This window comes from Akebia trifoliata, unplaced genomic scaffold, assembly GCF_017979445.1.
Source record: "Akebia trifoliata isolate Shusen 1 unplaced genomic scaffold, ASM1797944v1 Contig01311, whole genome shotgun sequence".
NCBI classification, from domain to species: domain Eukaryota; kingdom Viridiplantae; phylum Streptophyta; class Magnoliopsida; order Ranunculales; family Lardizabalaceae; genus Akebia; species Akebia trifoliata.
This window is the reverse complement of record NW_028237664.1, coordinates 3,682-24,488: the sequence shown is the minus strand read 5'-3', so window position 1 is coordinate 24,488 and position 20,807 is coordinate 3,682. Positions and strand designations below refer to the sequence as shown.

The following is a 20,807-nucleotide window of genomic DNA, read 5'->3' as shown; positions in this document are numbered from 1 at the left end:
TAATTTCATCGATAGATTCAAAAGGGTCGAAAAACATACTTTAGCCTATAAGCACGACTTAATCAGAAGTCGATTAAAAAAGTTATTAAGTCATCGAGTTTCGCATAATGTAATTACCAAATTGGTAAACGACACTTCAAAGATATAATTTGAGGAATCCATCATACCATCAGATTTGTGTCGAAAAATCATTTGAAATAGAGTAAGAATGTTCAAATCAGCAGTCGGAAAAAACAATTCGTGAAATGATGCGTACGTCCCAACTTAAGTTATAAATATCAGTCCCTAATTAAAAAAATCTGATTTTTCTTATTCTCTCCAAACAAAACTAAAACTCTTTTTCCTCGATATTTGCAACTCAGATCTTTGCCAAATGAGAGTGATCCGAGCTTTGCCGCAAGAAGGAAAGTTGTTCCTCTTGTCGAGGGTTACGCGTGGACGCTAGAAACGTCAATTTTGGTCGTAGAGGTGATCCTTAGACTCCGTTGAACCGTAGAGAATAACCCGAAGTAGGTTGCATTCCCTTCTACCTTCTAGTCATGCAATAATTTCATAGAAAATCAATGAATCTTCGATAGATCAATTGTTTCATTACATTTATATATATTTGAACGTATTGGATCATGTTTGCATGATTATTTTTGTTCATTTGATGTATTTTATGAGTAGTATAAGATTTTGATCGATTTTGGTCAAGTTTTGATGAAAAATCAGCAATTCGGAAAAAAAAAATTCAAATGTTGAGTTTAGTTCCAATTTTTTTTTGTTACTTCCATATAGTATGTATACCCATTTCCTACCTTTATTTTATTAAAGAACTTAAAGTAATTTTTAATTACTTTAAGTTCTTTAATGAAATTAAGGTTTTACCCCTCATTTCGAAATGTTGGGAATGATTTTAAAATCTAAATCTCATCGTATCAAAATGTGATTTTTGGCTTCAAGATCAAAACGTAAAATTAGATGTTTTTGTCCGATTTTCAAAACACAATATCTCTAGCATTATCATGAATTAAGTTATAAAAATTATATGGTGTTTTTCAAGTTGTCGAGAGCTTTCATTTACAAAGAAGCCGTTTTCAATTTTGACAACTTTGAAAAATCACTTTTTCCAACACTTAGGAAAATTTTCACAGTTTTTCAGGCTTTTTGAGTCTTTCGACTCAACCAAAACTATCGAATGGAATTGGTTGATGCTCTATGAATCTCGGGTAACTTTAAAGTAAAAATATTTTGATAGATATGTAGGAAATTAGATGATAGATTGCTCGATTGATTGATGGATGGATAGAGAGAACGTATGTTCTTGATTGATTGATGGGACAATACCTCCAGTTCTATGTAGTGGCTATGCCACGTAAGACATGATAGATAGATGGATGAATGGAGATATGAAAATGACAGATGGATGTCACTGGAGAACACTACCAATTCTTGTTTGTATTTTCAATTAAAACAAATGATATATTATATACAAACAAACTATTTGGTTTACCAGAAAAAGTTTGTAGAAAACCCATATAGAATGACGCGTTGCTGTGTATCCGGAATCGGCGACTTAATCTAGGATAGTATTAGACGTCATATGCTTTTTGGTAGTATGGGATACCTTAGAGCATATTACAGCTTATGAGATCTAAGAATTTCTCCTACTTCTTTTCTAGACAACTTTGTGTGTAAAGGCGGTCTCTGTATAGTATAGAGGTAGGTGGGGTTCACATGCATTGCTTCTTGACAGGTTTTGACACGAGGGGTCTCTTGGACTAATTAGTGATCACTGTTAGTCTGTAGTCGTCAAACGGTCGACCTCACCGTTAGTTGAACTCAGTATTGGGTTCTTGATCAATGGCTAGTTTGAGCTGGATAAATGGTCATCCAACTGTGATATGGTAGACCGGCCACAAAATCAGATTATAATGATGGGATTCCACGTTGAATTGGAAGTCTGAAATAACGAATTGTCATAGCCGAGGCGGTTATATCGACGTGTTCCTCTGTTCTCTTATCGACTACACCGCCGTGTTCTTATTATGTATCTCTTCCTTATTTTGTAATTTTTGATAGATGTTTTTATTTGAAAGATGCATAGGTTACTTTAAATGATAGATTGAAATTACTATAACTGTTTACTAAGTATGCTTAGACATTTATCGTATATTATATTATGAAAAAGTTGTATTATTTAACTGTTCAGATGATTACTTGTGCATATATGACTTGTTGTTAGAACGACGTTCATCTTGCTGAGTAACATTCCCTTATTATTCATCCTATCCTTCCCCTTACATATTTTTCAGCTTCTGAGGAGTTATTCTCTAAGGAATCTTTTGAGGAGGTCCCTGAGAAGGATCAGATTGATGTCTTGCCGTTACCATCTCTTTGAGGATTAGTAGAGGATCCTAGTGGGTTTTGCTTATAGATAAGAAACATGTTAGTTTAGGAATTTTTGTAATCTGATATATTATGAGATTGAGGATTTTGACTTATATCAGTGTTTGGTGATTGCTTCCGCTTACTCTAGATGGATGTTAGTAATTGTTGTTCCGTTACGTGTATGTCTTTTTCCATAAGCATTATTGCTTGTCGTTGTTCTATCAGGTTGTGTGTTTGTTTACCTCACACCTCAAGATTCTAACTGAATCCTTGAGATTCGTGTTGGAATTTCTGGGTGTGACATTCAATGTCATTAGATTCACTCACGAGAAGAATAGAGGTTCGAATATCTCAAGGGTATGAGAAATTTCAATGAATTTACTGGTAGACATTGCTTAATGGATTTCCCTCTTCTAGGTAGACGATTCGCGTGGTCTAATAACCAAAGTAACGTAAGGATGTCCAGAATAGACGGGTTTCTGGTTGACAATGTGTGGGAGGATAAGTTTCAAAATGTGATTCATTCGGCCAGTCCTAGCACAGTTTTTGATCACACCCCCATTTTTCTGGAGGTAGGGCAACCTAGAAAACACCCCATACGTTCAGATTTGAAAACATGTGGCTAGCTCATCCCAACTTCTTAGATTTCGTCAGGAATTGGTGGAATGAGTGCCCTTCCATAAGAAATCCAGGTTGTGTTTAAGAATAAAGCTCAGATACTTGAAAGATAAGTTGATAGCTTGGAATAAAGAGGTTTTGGGGAGAATCAATGTGAAAAAATGAGATCTTGAAAGAGATCAAAACCTTGGATGAAAAGGAGGAAGAAGGAAAATTGAATACGGTAGAAAGAAGTAAAAGAATGGAGTTGAAATTGGAATTTCAAAGAGTGGCACTTATGGAGGAGATAAGTTGGAAGTAAAAAATCGAGGGTCAAATGGTTGAAATAAGGGATAATAACACCAAATTTTTTCACAAAGTTGGCAACTTCTACAAAAGAAATAATCAGCTTATCAAATTATCCATCAAAGACATCATGGTGGTTGGAGAAGAGGAAATTAGGGAAGGAGTGGTGGGCTATTACAAAGATCTTTACAAGGAAAAGGAACCCATAAGACCTCGACCGGATAATTTAGAATTCAAGTCGTTGAATTAGGATGATAGGGCGTGGCTGGAAAGACAAATTGGGGAGGAAGAGGTTAGATCAGTTCTTTTTTTGATGAGTGGGGATAGGGTTTTGGGGCCTAATGGATTTACTATGGAATTCTTCAAACATTGTTGGGAAATTGTTTCAAATGACTTCATGAAAGTCATCAAAAAGTTACAAGAGGAGAATTGTCTTTACTACAACCTTAACAACAACTTTGTGGTCTTGATCCCCCAGAGAGTCGGGGCAGATAAGCTAGGAAACTTCAGACCTATTAGCTTGGTGAGTTCAGTGTACAAAATTATCTCCATGGTGTTAGCTTCAAGATTGAAAGTGGTTTTTCTTAATCTTATCGATGAAGAGCAAGGGGCTTTCATTAGGGGAAGAAAAATTCTTGATGGAGTGTTGATGGCCAACAAATGTCTTGATTTGAAGATTAAGGACAAGAAAGAGGGGATGATTGGGAAAATAGACTTACAAAAGGCTTATGATCATGTGAGTTGGGACTTCTTGGAATATATGATAGGGAGGATGGGTTTTGGAGCGAAGTGAGTTGGATCATGAAATGCGTTACAACAGTATCTTATTTGATTCTAGTCAATAAGAGTCTGACTGGCTTATTTAGGGGTTCGAGAGGGTTGAGGTAAAGGGACCCTTTATCTCTATTCTTGTTTCTTATAGTGACAGAGGCCTTGGGTAGATTGTTTAGATGAGCGGTCGATTTAGGAAAGTTAATCGGGGTTTAGGGTGAACAATGACGGTCCTCTGATTTCCTACTTACAATTTGCAGACGATACATTGGTGTTTTTGGACCATTCGAGGGATCAGGTGAGAGTGTTGCGTGTCTTATTGTGTTATTTTGAGGCTATTTTAAGATTACATATAAACTTGCAGAAGAGTAAACTTTTTGGGGTTGAAGATGTAAATGATATTCATTTGATGGCTGCAACTTTGGGTTGTAGGCATGATACTTTACCCATATCTTATTTGGGTTTACCGTTGAGAGTTCCCAACAATAGTAATAGAATTTGGGAAGGTGTGATTGAGAGATTGGAGAAAAGGTTGTGTACGTGGAAGGCCAAATATTTATCAAAAGGAGGGAAAGTAACTTTGATCAAAAACACCTTGACAAGTATCTCGATATACTTCCTCTTCTTGTTCTTGCTTCCTAATTTCGTAGAAATCAGATTGGAAAGGTTTATGAGAAATTTTTTGTGGAATGATAAGAATGGTAGGAGGAAGTACCACCTGGTAAGATGGAAGTTGATTTGCATGTCTAAAAAGAATGGGGGGTTGGGGATTAAGGGTATGAGACGGGTTAATAGAGCGCTTTTAGGGAAATGGTTTGGAGGTTTGGTGAGGAGAGAGATAATCTGTGGAGGAGGGTCATTATGGCTAAGTACGGGGTGAAGAGGTCAGGTTGGTATAACTGTGAGGCTAAAGGTTCGTATGGGTGCAGTGTGTGGAAGAGGATTCTTAAAGTGAGGGAAGACTTTGAGAATGGGATTAAATTCAAAGCGGGCACGGGAGACAAAATCAGATTCTGTGAAGATATTTGGTATGGCATATCGTCTCTGGCAACTCAATTTTCGTTCTTGTATGCCTCTTATCTGAAGAAGAGCTGCTCGATCTAGCAATATTTGATTCGCAATGACTCCACTTCTACTTGGGATATGGGATTCAGGATAAACTTTAATGATTGGGAGCTAACAGAGGTGACATCTTTCCTTGATCTCTTGTATTCTTTTCATCTCAACGAAAGCGATCAGGATAGGTGGGAATGGACGAGGGTGAAGGATCTGAGATTCTATGTCCACTCTTTCCACAAGTGGTTAATCCCTTTCACTGACCAATCCTTCTCAGAGTCCATCATTTGGTTCAAGTTAGTTCCTTTTAAAATCTCCTTTTTTGTTTGGTTGACTTTTTTAGGGAGGATTCTTACGATGGACAATTTGATTGCACGGGGTTGGATCATTCCTAACTGTTGCCCCTTTTTTTGAGGGATGGGGAATCGGTTGACCATATTTTGATTCACTGCTCTTTTTCTCATGATATTTGATTCTTTTTCTTGAACTTTTTCGTATTAACTGGGTCTTTCCTTGGAAGTTCTTGTTGTTGTTAGTAGAATGGGCCAATATTGCTTTCTCCTAAAAAAAAAAGATAACTCTGGGCTATGCTTCCCTCGGCTATTGCTTGGGGGTTGTGGAACGAAAGAAATAATAGGGTGTTCAAAAGTAAGGCGAGAATCTCTCATGGTGTTTTCTTGGAGATCTTGGGCTTTTTGTACCTTGGTCAAATCTGAACATTGAGTTTGTGGGAACTACTTTCGATGATTTTGTTTTTAGATGGAATTCCTTGTGTAATCATAGATGTTTTGGAATTTTTTCGTTTGTTTTTTTTGCTTTTATTTGGGGGGCTACCTCAGCCTTCTCTTCTTGTGTTTTGTTCCTTTCCTTTCTTCAATATATTTTATACTTACAAAAAAAAAAAAAAAAAAAAGATGGTCTCATAAATAACAGCTGCATATATTGTTGGAGAAGCTGTGTGCCTGATCTCATCTATGATACCAAAGATCTGCTAATACCGCCTTTCATATTTAATGTAGGATTACTTGAATTTTTTGTTGGCTTGGAGTACTGATTAGTAGATGTAGTGCATGGGGGTTTTTCAAGTCTTCAAGCCTCAAAACCTGCAGAGCAATAAAGTAGGTTGCATTCCCTTAAAAAGATGAGTTGCAGCTTATTACAATTACATGGGATGGAAGACTGTGTTTTACAGCCCTTGCACTCACTTCTTAGCTTACTTCTTTTCGGTCGGGTTGCTGGCATGAATGATGCTCTTCTTGCATTTTTAGGTGTGTAAGCTTTTTAAAGCATTTAGGGAAGTGAAGAATCTGATTCAACTCCTCACAGATCCTTTCCATTCATGCTTTCTGAGCCTGATGAGGATCATTATGTGCTTGGCACATACCTATCGAAGTTGATCTCCCTGTTTGGAAGGCGTCGAAAGTTACGTACATTGGCATTTGGCAGCCACATAGAAATTTGAAGAATTGTTTTTGTTGCATTTACTTGTATGGGGTTGAGGATGTTCTTGTTGTTTCGATGAGTGTTACTATCCATGGCACCCTGATTTGGATTGGTTCGCACTAGAACTTTTCTCCAATTAGACGTTGTAGTATTTGGATGGATCCTCCAAGAAAAAATTTCCAACTCAATTTTAACAGGAGCAACAAAAATGGGTCAAAACTCAGCGGCAGCAACAAAGTTATATGGTTCGAGATGGAAGGATTCATTTAGTAGGCTTCAGTGGTGACTCTATAGATTTAGGACACCATTATTGCAAGTATTGTCTGAAGGGTTTTGCTCACTCTGTACAAAATAATTCAGTCCCTTGAGGTTCTTTTTTGGGTGGGGAATCCATGCCGACTATATGGTGGGTCAAGGGGTAGTCCTCTGTCCTAGGTGGACATTGTCCTTTTTTTCATGAGATGGATTTCCACCATTGCACTTTGAAATGCCACATCCCACACATTATTCATCGAGTAGACAGACCAGAGCTAATAAATAAGCTGGAAAATTATAGTATTTCCCTGATACTCAGTAATTTGGGAGTATGTCTATTTGTACTTTCCCTTGATTTGGACTTTAAATTTTCTTCTTAATAATTTCACATGATAAAATAAGATAAAAGAGAAAAGGGGATGCTTGGTTAGAAACCTCATGTCATCTAGTTGGGATATTTGAAGGGAAAAAGAATAACATCTATTAGCATTTGATGATCACCTTCTCCTATGAGCATAGAAGGGAACATGTGCTTTGGACAGTTTCAAACATATTTATTCCGCAACAAGGGTGGTCAATCATTGAAGTCCCCTCAGGGGTGATTTGGAGGATGAAGACTTTTTTAATGGGCAATTTGTGTTGTTCCTTTTAGGGTGTGTTTGCAATTCCTCAAGGACTTGATTGGTTGAGATCTCTTTATGGGATTCCATGGCTCAGAATGCTTTTGCTTAGGTTTAAGGGTTTGGGTATAAACCATTTTAATAGAGGGAGAAGAAGCCTGGTTGCCATTTTTGACGTTGTATGAGACTGTGTTGCTAAGGTTATTTGTCATTTTGATATTTTAGCTCCCCCTCTCTAACTACTTAATGGAGTAATTCTTCCTGTCAAGGAGTCCAGCATGACCTCGAGTAGAATCAGGTGTCACACATTGGCATTTTCCATGGTTTAAGATTTTGTTTTGGAGGAATGTTTCAATCATGGAAAAAACATACGAAATGGAACGAAGCATTCGAAAACAGAAACGAAACATTCAATTTTTTTTTAATCATGCCCTTAACATTCATAAAAATCAACATTTAAGTGTATATAATGACTTTACGACTATTTTTTATCAAATATATCGTAATTTTCACAACAATACGCATCTGTTCCGTCATTTTTCTCCTAAAATCCTATCTTGTTCTTAAGGTTTGAAGAAGATGGAGTCTCAAGGTTAAAGAAGAGGGTTAAATATTTTACCCCTAGAGGTTGCATATAATGGGTTTTGGAGAGAAAAATCAAGGGATTTTGGGAGGAGGTTGAAGACAAGGACAATTAGTTCATTGTGATTGTCCTTTAGAGAAGACCGAGGTTCAGAGGTATGTTATCAGTTTGAAAACATGGGTGTTTCAAATATTCATCGAAAGTGGAGGAGAACCGTTATATAGTTCCCTCATAAATAGTCACTCTTTCTAACATGTCCTCTCTGTTTTTATTTGGTCTCGTTGTGTTCCAGTCCTTGTTAATTGTTAATGTTTCAGCCTAAACACTCTGATACAAATGGGAATATACTGAAACATTTCAAGACAAGTTGGCACCAACCGAATAATTCATTAGAACCAATGTTTTCAAATAGCATATACCAGGTCGCATATGCTATTTCACATATCGCATATGCGATGGCATATGCAACAACTTTAAAAAATAAGAAATTTAAAAAAAAAAATCAGAAAAAATTAAAAAACACCAAAATAGATATTGATTAATTTAGAAATATTGTACAAAATTATATAAATACCAAAAAACATAAGAATTAAGCATCAATCCAAATATAAAATATCTAATACAAGTCATACACAAAAATTAGAAATATTCAAGTGAAGAACTAATTTTGATGATGACCCACCATATACTCCACACAACCATCCCTAATCCATTGTGGTACATCTTCGACGTTACCACCACCTCTGTTATTGTCGTCACTCCCATTCCCATCGTCGTTCGAATCATCACCTTCTTCTACGTATTCTTCATCTTTTTCAGTTTCATCTTTATCTGATCTCACCAAAACTTCATTCACATCCAAATGCTCTTGACCTTCATCTTCCTCTTCTTCATTAAGTAGTTGTTGACTCGATCGGCCACCTCTTCTTCTTTGGCTTGAGCCCTCCCTGGGTGTCGGTGCAACAGTAGCTTCATCAATTTGTGCCCAAGTGAGATTTTCTCCTTCGAACATTGGCTCATCCATTGCATTAGAAATCCATGAATGATCTCCATTAAGCTCATCAAGGGAGATGGGGTCGTAGAACCCCAGTTGCTCTTTCCTCTATAAGAATCTTTCACGTAATTTTTAATTGTATTGCACGAAGACCAAGTCATTGAGCTTTTTTTGCTCAAGTCGATTCCTCTTCTTGGTGTAAATATGTTATTTCAATTCAAATAAACATACATCAATTAAAATGTTTAAAATTCGAAATATATGAAGTAAGAAAGAACTAAGAATTTATTATTTATTATTTAAAATTCAAAATATGTAAAGTAAGAATTTACAATTTACCATCTTGAATGTACTCCAATAGCGCTCGCATTCAGATGTAGAACACATTAGGCCAAGAATTCGTATGGCCAATTTCTTCAAACCTGGATCCTTTGAAATTGGATCCACTCTATATTATGCCCACCAATTAGTTATCATATTTAATTCAAAAATATTTTAGTAATTTGAATTTGAACACTTAATAACTTGAATGAATTTAAATAAAATAAGAAACCATTAAATATTTAATATTTCCCTCCGGAAGATTCTTTTACTGTTCTTGTATCGATCCAATTGTGATGATATCTTTTCTTATTCATCTCTTGTTGGAATCATTCTTTCCAAAACATCAAGGAACCCAATCATGTGTGTCAAATCTACTTCATCACGATCAGTGGTTTGAAAGCACACGATTGGATTGAGAATGTACGTAGCCGAATACAAGGCATACGACATTTGATTCCCACATCTTTTGTTTATAATGTCAATTACAAACTTATAATTCCTTTATTTAAATGCATGATTTTCCATTTTTTAAATTTAGCCTTTTCCATATAATCATAAATGTAACCCATTGGTAGTTTTTCATCACCATCCACCAATCTTAGGACAATAATTAGTGGTCTGGCATTTCTTAAGGTTTTACAAACATTAGTCCAAAAGTTTTGAGAAAGAATGTTTGGACAATTAGTTTTCTTTTATTCTTTTTTGACCAAAGCCCATTATTCCAACCGACTGACACTACAAAGCTTTTAAGTTTACTTTTCTTTCCAAACAAGTTTTGTAGTGTCAAAAAAGCTGTTGCAAAGCGGGTAATAGCCAATCTAAGTAAGTTTTCACCAATATTTTTTCTCATTCTTTGCAACAATAAAGCATGCTTATACATGAAAACAATAACTTTTCTAACTCTAACAATAATTTTAGCATGTAATTTACCCATGTCTTCCAAAATAAGATCAATACAATGTGCCGCACAAGGAGACCAATACAAACAAGGTCTCTTGTTCATTAACAAGCAACCCACAACCACATATGCAGTTACATTATCCATGACCACTTGGACAACATTTCTTCTCCGATTTCATCAATTGCACTATCTAGTAATTTAAAAAGATATTCGGTTGTGGGAATAGGTCGATGCATCGACAGATTTAAGGAACATAGTTCCAGTCGGACAATTAACTAAAAAGTTAATTAATGTTTGGCTAGATCTATCAGTCCATCCATCGACCATTAAAGCACACTCATAGGTCTTCCGTTTCTCTCAATATTCATTGAGGAAACCTTGAGTGAACTCTACTTTTTTTAGATAGGGCTCTCTAATTTCATGGTAAGATGGTGCCGTAAGTCCCAGTCCAAATTGTCCAATAACCTCGACCATGACCTTAAAACTTTTCAATTTAACAGTATTAAAGGCAATACCTGCTTGGTAAAGCCATTTTGCTATGTATTGGATAGTAGTTTTTCTATTCATTACACGGTTCTCGATTGTGGTTTGTGTGGGGCCTTTTCCCTTTTCTATTTGGGTAATCACATTTTCGGGATGTGGCCCACACTATCTATCTAGTGGATCTCCACCACAAGCTTTTTTAGATGTTCTTGTTGGTGCAATAGGTGGTCTAGAACTCCTAGTCGATGTGGTCGTAGGGGGAGTATCATGTTTATGTACATAAATGTCATCATCATCGTCCTCATCAATCCCACCACTACCTCCACTCTCTATGTAATTTTCTAATATGATGACATCATCTCTTTTTTTCCTGGAGGTCTTGTCTAAAAATTTCATTATTTTCCGTTTGATTTCGGGACTAACTTTTGGGCGTGCCCCAGCATTTGATCCTGACATGTGAGCAAGGTGTTGCTTGTGGCGTGTGATTCCTCCTTGGCTTATGTAGCCATGTGATTCACACACCACTTGGTTTTTTTCGGTGGCACTACGATGATGACCGTATTTCTAACCGGGGTCATTCGATTTGGGCCTTAGAGAGGAGTTGGCCAATGAAGAAGCCATGTTCTTCAAATGTCAAACAAAAAGGTAACTACTAAGTACTAAGTGAAATAATTTTATAAATACCTCAAGTCCAAGGCTCCAAGCTTATTAATTCTTGAATCTTGGTATTTGATCTTCTTGAATGAATAATGGTTGATGATTCTTTAATCTTGATCTTGAATCTTGAATTCTTGATCTTGATCTTGATTTTGAAACTTGGAGAGTCTTGATTGATTCTTGAGAGTTGAGTGATGAGTCTTGATTTTGACCTTGAGTCCTTGATTCTTGGAAGTTGAAACTTGGAGTCTTGCTTGCTCTTGATTCTTGAATTTGGATGAATAAAAAAAAAAGTGGGGACTAGAATAGAGATTTCTAAAGAAAATGAGAAACAGAGAATAGAGAGAGGAGAAATGGATTGGAGATTGGAGAAATAGATTTGATCTTGCTTCTTGATTTTGAGTAAACTTGATGATTTTGATCCTTAGACTTGTAGAATGTTCAATGGATGTTGTATTTGAAGTAGTGCAAATGAGGGATGCAAGAGTGGAGTATTTATAAGTAAATAAGAAGGCAAAAAAAAATAAAAAAATAAAAATAAAATTGCTGTCCATTGGCTACTTTTTTAGCTGTTGGACACATATGCCATCGCATATGCTCTATGCGATCGCATATTTCCATTGTGCCATTGCATACATAGCAGCCACCTATTTTTTTCGCATGGTATATGCGATTGTTCCATCAGATTTTGCATATGCGATCACTTTTGACAACATTGATTAAAACTTTGACTAAGCATGTTTCACATCAGAATTTTCTAATAACAATACATATTGGTCAATGCATTCCGAAATGGTATGATATTTTAAACCATGCTCCTCTCTGTCTCCGTGTACAATCATTGAGTGGTCAAGGAGTCCCCCTACCATGCTCTTGTGCACAGCCTTCTATATCAATGGAATCTTTACTATTTCCAACCTTGTCCATTTTTTGTTCGTTTTTGGATTAATTATGGAGCCAGATTTTCATGGTGCATTGAGAATAATATAAGTAGTGTGTTCTCTAGGTCATTTTCCTAAAGCATAAGTGTATTACAAGTTTATATGCAGAAATTTTCCCCCTAACCTACTGCTTTGATGAACTACAGGTTTTGATTCTAAGTGAAAGGCTACATTCAGTCACAGATCAATTTGATCAGTTAAGGGCTGTACGCTTCCAGGATGCCATTAATAGAGTAATACCGAGAAGAAAGGTGCATCGGGTGGTCAATTCAAACTCTCTGGATGTCGCTAAATCTAATCATTCGGAGCTTCACGAACCCGATCAAATTCCACTAGAACCACTTAGATCCCAGCAGCAACTCTTGGATGATGAAACATGTGCTCGTCGGGTGATCTGGATATTCTTGGGTCGAGGTTCTCATATTTCTCTATTTCTCTATTTCTTAGTCCATGTGATTGTGGGTAAAATTGCAATTTCTTGTCAATGCAATTGTGCAGGTAGAGCTGACTAGTGTTCTTGATGCTGTTCAAGAAACGGAAACTAAGATGGTTGAAATGTCTGCACTAAATCAACTCATGTCCACGCATGTTCTACAACAGGCTCAACAGATTGAGGTTTTGTACGAGCAGGTCAGAACTCATTTATGCTTGTTTGATTTTGCTATTTGCTTATGCCTGAGCTGCAACATATTTGTCTGCCATTCTTGGTTCTGGTGTCTACTTTAATGAAACATCTGACATGAGCATATTTTCTAGGTTGAAATTTGTATTACAAAGAGTAATTATAAATGGAATATAGGATTGCCAGATTTATTGTGGTTGATCACCTCGACCCCCTTTGTTCAAAAGAGATTGAATGTTTTGTAATAGTCTAATATCAAGGCGTGTGCCTTGTTACTCTTCACTTACACTGCCCCGCCTCACATTTATTAAGGCACCTTTGGCCCACCCCACCTTGAAGCGCACCAAGGTGCTAGCCTTGACTATACTGTTTTTGAATCCAACGAGAATTGAGCAGCTTAACAAAAGTGTGGATAGAGTAGGATGTGAAGTCTTATAAGAAACTAGCAGCAGATGTTCAACCATCTCAAACGTTTTATTGGAGTTGAAATAGATGTGAACTTGTGAAATCATCCAAAACATGAAATCAATGAAGGGTAGATTACCAATTCCCTGCTTTTCACTCCTTCCAACTATAAGGAGCACGATCAACAACCAAATAGTTGTTGCGAATATCCTTTACAACTCGAATCTCATCATCAAGGTAAACGGATTCAAACCTACAGAAATGAGATACATTTCACTGACCTTGATATATTTTGTTGCAGGAGAAATGAGAAATTATTATTAAGAGACAAGAGGTTAATAGAATTACAAAGGATAAGACCCTGGCCTGACATCTACGTTGCAACGACATACTGTAACAACCAGGGATGTGACTACTTGCGCAAAGCCATAATATAACCTTTCTTGCTTTTGTTTTGTTCTCTCAGAATTTCTGAATATATTTTTCACATTTTATTTAAATGCCATCAAATGAAGTAGCCTCTGCCTTGCAGTGTCTTGTTCCAAAGAGCAAGAAAAATTCCCATAAACACCCAATCTAAATAAAATGAATAGCGATTTGATTACTTCAAAAGGTTAATTGTTGATCAACACGTTATTTATTTTTCCCACTCCCATGAACATAATCAGGGGCTGAGCCAGGATTTTGTCCATGTGGGGGTAACCAAGAGTAGAATTTTTTTTGTGGGGGTGACTAGAGTGAAAAAAAATAATTGTGGGGGCAACTGGGAGTGAATTTATTTTTGTGGGGGCAATAGTGGCAGATTTTTTTATCCTTCACTAAAATCTGTCACAATAGCTCGCTAAACCATAGACTTTGAAAATTCTTGTGGGGGCACTAGCCCCCAATGTAAATCCGCCCCTGAACATAATGAATTGAGTGCCATTGGTAGAAATTTCAAAAAATAAACTAGAGCATTACACAAAAGGCACCAACAAGATATAGAAAAAGGGAAAAGTTCATAGAGAAAAATGTGTTGGGCTCAACATAATTCAGATTATCCAAAGAATATTAAGTGATCAAAGTCAAATGAAGAATTTTCAAAAATATCATATATTTTGAAGGAAATCATAAAGCAAGCAACCCCGTTACAGGAGGAAAGAAGATGTTGGAAAAACGGGGCAAGTTCAGGGATTGATTGAGAAGTTTAAATGAAGATATCTATGGTCCTATTTCAGTTCCGACAGATCCAGTTCAAGAGTCCCTGTTTGGTAAAAGAAACAAATATTTATAGTAAGGGCCTAAGGCGTATAGTAATAGTCTTATGTTAAAGTATGGGAAGATGTGGCTTTACTGTTAAAGTAGCCCATATCTTTACATTTTATACATAATATTATTCCCGTTTAAATCGCACATTTTCTTCTCAATTCCTTAATTATTTAAGCCAGTATGAAAAAACTACAAAAACTCATTTTTAGACATTATAGTTATTTTCTTGTATGTCTAGGTCAACACAACATGTACACTTAGAGGTCTGGACAAGTCTGACAGGTGGAATAGGTGGTTACTATGAACACCACTGAAAACATATACATTTAAGAGTCGCCTTAGTTATTATTTCTTACAAGTTTACTATTCTTATAGGAAACATGAAATGAAGAAGTTGGGATTGACTTCTCAAGACTCAATCTTTGTCAAATAAAAATGTAGTAGAAAGACGGCCTCCTTTTTTTTATACAGGGAATTAAGCTGAATTTGTTCGGCCACCTATATATTCCAAGTAGTCCTGGAAGATTATATTCATCTCACAGAAAATTTTGATGTCTGCAACACCTGACATCAAAATACTTTCTTGCGAAGAGACATACTTTCTGGAGATGGGGCAGTTGAACCAAATGAGGAACATGTTTCACAGTTAGCACTTGAAATTTGCAAAGAGGATGTTCTTGGCTTTTTCATCCACAAATTATCTATATTGGGATGGGAAGTAAGTCCATGGTCTCAATTCCTATATATATATATGTATGTGTTTTGGTGCCTACAACTGACTATGTTGCTTCTAAACACAGGCAAGAAAAGATTAGTACATTGTTGGTGCATTTTGTTGAGGATAATGGTTGGCTCTAATTATTGCTGTGTAGAATATATTGAAAAGCATTTGGAACTACTGGATTTCCTTATTGTGTGGTAAGGTTCTATTTAAATGCAACATAGCTATTTTTATTCATTTATTTAGTTATTTTTAGTTTTTGAAGCCTTCATCTTCCTTCCATGTCATGCAATATATGGGCATGCATGCCTCATCTCTTTGGTTAGGCGAGCTTGCAAAAATACACCCATTAAGTTTTATTCAATTGTTGTTATTCATTAAGTAAAATAGAGTTACACATGAAACTTAATAGCAATATTTTCCAAACAGCTTTGATAACAAAGACATAACTGGAACTATAGCTCAATGGGGGTACTTTCTACTTTTCAATAAAGAAATTAAAAAAATAAAACGAATCGATCAATAAATACTTCTGCTGTTTGATGGGTAGTTAGCACAACTGAACATAGTAGAACCATTAAAATAACCTGTGTTGGGTGGCAAATTCAAGTGCATCTTAGGTTCCATGGTACCTATTCCATAAAATATATTGTGATTTTCTGGGTTGTATTTTATTTGGCATGCGTCAAGCATGTTATGAATTTTCATCTTTTTAAATTTTTGTTGTGATCGCTCAGATATATACTAGAATCCACAAGCTTTGAGTTGTTCTTCAAATATGTGGAGCTCCCTAACTTTGATGTTGCTGTAGACCATTTTGTGACTTTTAAGGCCAGTTCTTCTTCCTGTCATTATTAATAATGATCTATTATCTATGTTTAAGTATCAAAGTTTAAAACTTCAATTCACCCTTTCCTTTTGAGTTCATATTCTGAAAAGAAATGTTACAGGATTTGCTTACTAAACATGAAACTACGATCTCTGAATTCTTGACTGCCACCATGAGGAGGTTAGCTTGTTCATTTTGTTTCTTACTATAGTTTAATTTGGGACAATTATCTCTGGATTAACTTTTGATAGAATGTTTTGAATTTGTAGATGTTAAAGTTTATTTCCTAGTATACTTACGTTGGCATGAGAATATGGGGAGAGCGGTCTTCCAACTCTTCCCTGCTATGGCAGACCTATCATTCATGGAATCCTCAATCATTAGTGAAGAAATCTGATTTTATTGAGAATTCTTGGATGATTCTTACAAAAGCCCTAGTAGGGTATTTGTGGGCATTACATTAACCAAGATATATAAAAACTACCTAATATAAATATTCTAGAATATCCTAATTGATATATTCTAAATATCAATATATATTCTAGAATATCCTTCATCACAACCTTCCATTTGTGTGAGATACACTAACAATGATACAATGTATCTCATGCATTTTAATACAGTGCATCTTATTCTCTAACAATTAGTACTACATAAAATTCTCTTGAACCTCAAAATGGTCCAGTAGGATGACTTAGACCATCTGATATGCTTTTGCTCATCCAACTTATTAAAAATCTTGGTGGAGGAGAATCTCCTTTATGGGGCACATCCAATGGCGGCTCTCTCTGCCTTATTTTTTTCTCATGCACACTACGTCATATTGCGTTTAGAACGACTATGCAATTGCGCTAAAAACAACTACCCAAATTGGTCATTATTTTCTATGATTTTCAGCAGTTGTTATTTCCTTAACGACAATAGATTTTAGTTGCACTTTTGTCTGATATTGTGACATGTAAACAGGGCTAATTTTAGTTCTGTTTCTCAAGGATCACTAAGAAAATCACAAGATGGTACTTTTTTAATGATATTTTTGGGACCGACTAGTTGCACATCATTAATCGTTGATTGCACAGCAAGCTGAAAAAAATCCGTTGTTTTTATTTTTGTTATAATCTTTGTTAACGTATAGGTTGCACTTCAATACGTAATCTTTTAGGGTTTAAAAGTTATTCGTCTTCATGCAATTTTGTATTATTGGCTCGTCTTGTACTTTGGTGGTGATATTCACTTGTGATCTACTTTACTCGTGATTAGTTTTGCCATGTAAGTATAAAGAAACAGTAGACATTTGGATTTAACTACTTATCCAATTTTTTTTAGTTCCATTCTACCATTTTGCTGAACAAGGATTTCTTAGAACTCACAAAATATGATATCCTGTTGTCAGGATTGGAAACATCTGTAATCTTGGTGGGAATAGATGCTAGCCAGTAAAATATTTTGCAGATAATACTTTTTTCTGTGTTATGCCTTAACATTTTGTTTTTTCGAGAGTTTGGTGGCATCAAATGATGTAAAATTGAATTTTTATTTTATTGAACAAACTAATCCCTATTACTTGAAGTGCTTTGCTATATAATTTCCCTTCCATTTTGTTGCAGTGAAGTGAGTGGAGATAGGGAAGTTCAGAGCACAATGTTGGAATTGCTCAATCAGCTTGATGGCTTTAGCAGTGATGACCGAATAGAAGTTAGTATTTTGTAGCTTTCTTGTGCTACATAGAATCTTATTTTATTCTAATTATATTTTAACTTGTGAAGCAAATGAACTACGAAAACAGCAATAGAGTAGCTGCTTTAGTTAGATCGAACTGTTTTAATCTTATTTAGGATTTCTATTTTTTGATAAGTTATTAAGGATTTCTTCGTTTATTTGAGTTCCTTCTTTTTATGGCATTGAGAAGTTTATCATACCTATAAACAGTCCAAAATCTGATTTTGGATCACGATCACGAAAACAATTACTTTTAATGTGTTGTAACATATTACTTTAAACTGAAATCTTACTACGACTTGAGCACAATTTTCATCAAGTGCAGGTCATAACAGCAACCTATTATGTTGTGCGTTCAGGTCGTTTGTACAATTCTTTTTTCTGTTTTAGTTCTATTCTGAGTTCCTTTCGTTGGAGCTGCAGATCCATTCGAGATAAATAAGTGTGCATCCTGACGTAAATTTTGAAGAGCTGGTTTGTTCAACAGATGATTTCAATGGGGCACAGCTGAAAGCTGTTTGTGTAGGGCTGGCATGCTGGCTCTACGTCCGTCGATAGTGCCAGGATTCCCCCTGACTGGGAGATAAGTTGTTTTTTTTAGGTCTAAAATCATAATAATAGACAGCAAGTTTTGTAATGTCAAGATATGTTCCATGTATTTTTTATTTTCTGTTTTATGCATCTCTGATATTAATAATAGTAATACTAATAACAATAGAAGCAATGAGGTTTCAATTATTTGAACATGAGAAATTAGTTTTTCTTCTAGATTTTGGTGGCGGTGGTTTTGTATTTCAAAAAAATAATTTTTTCAATGATCCATTTGTTCAATTTATAAATTCAGAAGAATTTTTTTTTAAATTATAAATAAATAAAAACAACTGTTTAAGACCGTCGTTTTTTACAATTGTCTAAAGCAGTCATTTTTTACAATTGTTTTGGACAATCATTTTTACGTTGGTCTAAAATCGTTGTTTTTTACGATTTTTATCGGTAGTCTCGTTCTAATCGCGACTCCTTTTAAAGCAACTGCAATAGCAGTCAGTTTTGTCAAAAACGATTGTCCAAGACAGTCGTTTATCCCGCACTATGACGTAGTGTGGTAGGGCTGCAACTTGGGCAAGTTAACCAAATCTCAATCCAGGCTCAACCTGATTGATGGGCAAGCTTGGGTTGGGTTATGTGGAAAATGAGTCGGACCTGGGTTAGGAAATCTTAACCCGAACTGATGATATATGTTTACATATAAATATTTTTATTTATTTTAAAAATATATGTATTAGTTTTCTCTTCTTAAATTTTTTTGCAAAATTAAAAATTAAGGGGGAAAATAATATAAAAATTAATGGACTTGGGAGGTTGAGAGCAAATTTATTTAGTGATTTTATTTTTTTATATTGTTTTTAGTTTTTGGGATATAAAATAAAATTTATATGTTGATGAAGGTGAAATTAGACTTGTTCAATGAGCCTAACCCATGCAACCTACCCAAAATTACCTAACTTGGCCCAATCCGAACTCAATCCGATTTTAGAAGCTCAATCCCGAGTTGAGCTTGGGTTAATGAGCTCTAACCCGATAGTCAAGTTGAGTTGAGTTTGGGTTGAAGGTTCTACAACTTGGGTTGAGCCTGGGTCGACCCTCCAACCTGCTCAGGTTGCAATCCTACTTGGTGGTTGTGGATGATTTGTACTCATCGTTCTAGGTTTTTGCATCAAAGTTTCAAAGCCAGGTAGTCAAGTTTAAGTTATTTTTGACTGGTTTAAGTTCAATATTGAAGTAATCCGTTTGGATAGAAATCAAGAGCCTGATTGGCTTAATTGTAGGATTGGAATTAACAATGACTCTGATACCACGATAAATAAACAATTCTTTTATTATTGGATTTTTAATTACACAAAAATATAATTGAGTTTACACATAAAATACTCAAAAAATTGTAATAATTCATAAATTCTAATTTATCTTAATTCAGTCTAATCGTTATTCAAATCTTCATGAGAAAATGATTCAATGTTATAATAGATATATTATTAGAATATTCCGAAAACATGGATTTTGAGTGATTTGTCACTTTTATAATTGTGGAGGCGTGTTTTGTGATCACCTAGAGATTCTCATTGTTCTAATTGAATGATATGCAACTCCTCGAGATCTTTCCTATTCCTTGTTCTACAAAGCCTTCAATGCCTAAATTAGTTCCAGAGAAAATTTGATAAGATTTTAGTGCATAGAAATTGCATATCTTTGATGTGGAGATTTTTCTTTATTTATAGAGAGTGAGTTGCTATTTTATACATTTTTCTTCCTTATCTCTTTATATTTTAGGATAAGAATCGTGTGAGATTCCTTTTCTAAAAGTCATTTCTAATTCAGTCATCTAAATCCCAAAATCTCAAGGATTAGAATAATTTCCATCCATAAAACACTGCTTCCCCGACTTCGTCTGAACCCCCTCCCTCGATGAACCACCCAAGCAATTGCACACACACATGTCAGATGAATGTATCCATTGAACCATCTCATTCCTTAGTGACACATATTGTTGTCTCATGGGTTGAAGAATTTAAACCTCCAAAATAATCAATGAATTTGTATGTATATCTCTGGATTCATAGATATTAGAAGTGACGAACTCACGGGTGACTCCATAGGTTAAAAAACAGAGTCATGATTCTCCCCCAACTACTGATGTGGCCAATAAATGTTTCCTTGAGATACACAAATGCAATCTCCATAATACATGTACAATTGTGTATGTCAAGGAAAAAAAATCTAAGGTTCCAGTGCAATACACACCACATACGCCACCATAGGATCCATTTTTGACTTTAACATCAATAATTGTACAAACTTTGTTAGAGTACTACCTAACCTCTCTCTCTCACGCAATATCGATCCTTCGATGAATCTACACACATAAGATCAGTTTTGATTGGTGACGTGTATTTTTAAGAAG

General features: G+C 35.4%; 1 protein-coding gene across 15 annotated transcripts in view; it reads left to right on the top strand.

Annotated features, from left to right (window-relative positions):
* The window catches only part of LOC147380542 (syntaxin-81-like), a 41,747-nt gene extending 23,131 nt beyond the window's left edge, over positions 1 to 18,616 (top strand). For 11 of the 15 annotated variants that reach the window (XM_086431563.1, XM_086431560.1, XM_086431562.1 and 8 more), the window contains 8 exons: positions 12,451 to 12,718; positions 12,803 to 12,934; positions 13,633 to 15,297; positions 15,380 to 15,497; positions 16,038 to 16,131; positions 16,251 to 16,309; positions 17,737 to 17,824; positions 18,272 to 18,616. In XM_086431563.1, the coding sequence (XP_086287689.1) occupies positions 12,451 to 12,718; positions 12,803 to 12,816 (282 nt within the window). In that variant the 3' untranslated portion in view covers positions 12,817 to 12,934; positions 13,633 to 15,297; positions 15,380 to 15,497; ... (2 more) ...; positions 17,737 to 17,824; positions 18,272 to 18,616. The remainder of the gene's footprint in view (positions 1 to 12,450; positions 12,719 to 12,802; positions 12,935 to 13,632; positions 15,298 to 15,379; positions 15,498 to 16,037; positions 16,132 to 16,250; positions 16,310 to 17,736; positions 17,825 to 18,271) is intronic. The other 4 variants (XM_086431550.1, XM_086431554.1, XM_086431553.1 and 1 more) reach the window with 4 other exon arrangements.
* Positions 18,617 to 20,807: the final 2,191 nt, after the last annotated feature.